Source organism: Homarus americanus, unplaced genomic scaffold (assembly GCF_018991925.1).
Source record: "Homarus americanus isolate GMGI-L3 unplaced genomic scaffold, GMGI_Hamer_2.0 scaffold7626, whole genome shotgun sequence".
Taxonomy (NCBI): Eukaryota; Metazoa; Arthropoda; class Malacostraca; order Decapoda; family Nephropidae; genus Homarus; species Homarus americanus.
In genome coordinates, this window is record NW_024718273.1 from 4,389,818 (window position 1) to 4,393,816 (window position 3,999).

Here is a 3,999-nt window from a genome sequence, read left to right on the forward strand (position 1 = left end):
CAACCACAACACACACACAACCACACAGACACACACAACCAACAGACACACACACAACCACACACACACACAACCACACAGACACACACACACAACCACAGACACACACACAACCACACAGACAACCACACAGACACACACAACCACACAGACACACACACAACCACACAGACACACACAACCACAAACACACACAACCACACAGACAACCACACAGACACACACAACCACACACACACACACACAAACACACACACAACCACACAGACAACCACACAGACACACACAACCACACAGACACACAACCACACAGACACACACACAACCACACACACACAACCAAACAGACACACACACAACCACACACAGACAACCACACAAACACACAGACACACACACAACCACCACACAACAAACAACCACACACAACAACAACCACACACACACACACACAACCACACACACACAACCACACAGACACACACAACCACACACACACAACCACACACACACACACACAGACAACCACACAACAAAACACAACCACACGACACACACAACCACACACACACACACACAACCACACAGACACACACAACCACACACACACACACACAACCACACACACACACACAACCACACAGACACACACACACACACACACACACACAACCACACAACCACACACAGACAACCACAGACACACACACAACCACACACACACACACAACCACAGACACACACAACCACACAGACACACACAACAAAAGACACACACACAACCACACAGACACACACACAACCACACAGACACACACACAACCACACACACACAACCACACAGACAATCACACACAACCACACAGACACACACACAACCACACAGACACACAACCAACAGACACACACACACAACCACAGACACACAAACAACCACACAGACACAAACACAAACACACACAACACATAACCACACAGACAACCACAACCACACAGACACACACACAACCACACAGACACACACAACCAAGACAACCACACAGACACACACACAACCACACAGACACACACACACAACCACACACAGACAACCACACAGACACACACAACCACACAGACACACACTCACAACACACACAGACAACCACACAGACACACACAACCACACACAGACACACACACAACCACACAGACACACACACAACCACACACACACACAACCACACAATCACACAGACAACCACACAGACACACACACAACCACACAGACACACACACAACCACACAGACACACACACAACCACACAGACACACACACAACCACACACACACACAATCACACAGACACACACACAACCACACAGACACACACACAACCACACAGACACACACACACACAACCACACAAACACACACAACCACACAGACACACACACAACCACACAGACACACACACAACCACACAGACACACACACAACCACACAGACACACACACAACCACACAGACACACACACAACCACACAGACACAACCACAGACACACACACAACCACACAGACAACCACACAGACAACCACACACACAGACACACAACACACACACAACCACACAGACACACACAACCACACACAGACACACACACACAACCACACAGACACACACAACCACACAGACACACACACACACAACACACAGACACACACACAACCACAGACACACACAACCACACAGACACACACACAACCACACAGACACACACACAACCACACAGACCACCGAATTCCAAGAAGTACCTGGCGTTCCTCTGGGAACCCAGGTCAGCCTGTCATGGACCCCATACCAACTTCCTCCCACCGGAATATCAACAAGTTCTTGCCAGAAGTTTCTATTTCATTTAGGAAAGGAATGGAACCAGTGTTGAATAGTGGTGAAAAGTGCTTAAGTCGGTGAAAAACAACTCAACAGTAACAACTGAGTTGTACCGAAGCTAACCTTCACACAGTGAGGTCCCAGGTACCCAGTGATAACTGCCCCTGAGACTCAACACCAGCTATGTGTTAATCCGTCCACGATAGGGAGGGCTGGGACCACACCTCACTCACTTGAGTGAGGTCCTGTGACACCAGACCACGTGGTGTCCCCTTGTTGCTACTACACCATGTAGTGAATGAGTTTTCACAGCATCATGTAAGGTTCCCGATAACACCACCTATGAGGGAATTACTACACCATGTGAGGTCCCTCATAACACCATTTGAGGGAATTACAGTACTATTACTGCACCACGTCGGGTTCCTCATAACGCCATCTGTGAGGGAACTACTACACCACGTCAAGCCCCTCATAACACCATCTGTGAGGGAACTACTACACCACGTGATGCCCCTCATAACACCTTCTGTGAGGGAGTTACCACACTACATGTCTGCTGTTCAACACCTCGGCGCACATGATCTACTGTAAACATTAATCTGTATGTTCACTGTTTGTTCCTTCACCTTTCTCTAATGAAGGCTTTTGTTAAACCACCAATGTATGTAATAAGTCATTTATGTCCAATGTATATTTTCAGCCTTCGGGCTACAGAACTTTTTCAATAAACCGTTAATTATTATTATTATTATTATTATTATTATTAGACACACACACGGGAATTCGGGAATTAGCCATTTGTGGGGGGGGGGTCTCAGTCACTTTTACCCCTCAGTAGACCCGTCTCCCTCTGGCTAGGAGGTGGGGAGATTAACGCCTTCTCAAGGATTATGAAAGGCAGGGGTTTTAAAAAAAAATGGGGCTGTTAAAATGCCATTGGCTTGACTTAAGAAGATATAACTTGCGTTGCTGGAATTCTTGTAAGATAGTAATTAATTTGAGTATAAATATCCCTTAGTTTGCACCAGACATGATACTTTTAGTTAATAACTTCGTGCATTTGAGTATAGGTTGTGATAATTTATGTGGTTGCAGTTTTAGAGTTATGTGACATCACTAGTGTATAATGAGTCTCCATATGTCCTGGTTTATTCATTGATCAGTTGTCTTAGTGCAAAAGTAGCCCACTCAAGCCACCATGTATCAATTAATTTTAAAATAGAAATTATAATGTAAAATGTTATAAGACAATGGTTTAGTGAGTATCTAGCAAGTTTCAGCATGCGCCACATGACCGATAGTGAACAATATCTTATTGGCCTAATTCACTAGTTATTTCAAAGTAAAAGATGTCTGATACTGGGAATGTCTGAAATAGAGAAGTCCCTTATTGTGAGGGTTTTCTGTATTTATTGGCTATTTAAAAATGTGTTTTTATTTAATTTTTCCAGTTCAAATTCTTGCGGAAGAAGCTGCTGGATTGGACGAACTCGACCTTGGTGCAGCAAGGGAAATTTTGTCTAAAGCCCAGTCTGAGGCAAGCAGTGCTGCCAGTGAAGAGGATAAAGCAAAGGCCTTGATTACAGTGGAAGTAGCTGAAGAATTGGTGAAGGCTGCTGAATCTGGATAAGTTCCAGCAAAATTGTATAAAGTAATTCTCTACTTCAAAGCTAACACAGCAGTTTTATAATGTCTGATATTTATCTTGTGACAAGTTGTAGAATGTACAGTATATTTAGTCAAAGGTAAACAATAGACACACAGTTTTTCCATTTCCTTTCATTCCAAGAATTTTCAATTTTTTTTTTTAAACATATTCAAGGGAAAACTTTAATCTTAATGACCGATTTGTAAGGTATTGTCAAATTTGATGTAAATAAATAAGGTGAAATTTGTTTTGACAATTTTATATGTTGTACTGTATTTATTATCCAGTAAACTTTAACTTCTGCATCATGTGCTGGGTAATGGACGAGTTGACGGTTGGAATTTTTTCGAAAGATAGCAGGTCAACGGGTAAAGAAAATGCTTAAATTCACTATGGTAATGATATTTTTAAACACATTGCTCCAAAAAGTGTCAAAAATAAGGGTTAAAGTTGCTAAAAAGTCAGGTGACTGCGAAAA

At 43.3% G+C, this 3,999-nt stretch overlaps 1 protein-coding gene across 1 annotated transcript in view; it reads left to right on the plus strand.

Moving 5' to 3' along the window:
* The window catches only part of LOC121859644 (ATP synthase subunit delta, mitochondrial-like), a 48,422-nt gene extending 44,654 nt beyond the window's left edge, over positions 1–3,768 (plus strand). Inside the window, exon 3 of the mRNA XM_042356579.1 lies at positions 3,325–3,768. Within this exon, the coding sequence (XP_042212513.1) occupies positions 3,325–3,503 (179 nt within the window). The 3' untranslated portion in view covers positions 3,504–3,768. The remainder of the gene's footprint in view (positions 1–3,324) is intronic.
* The last annotated feature ends 231 nt before the right edge of the window (positions 3,769–3,999 follow it).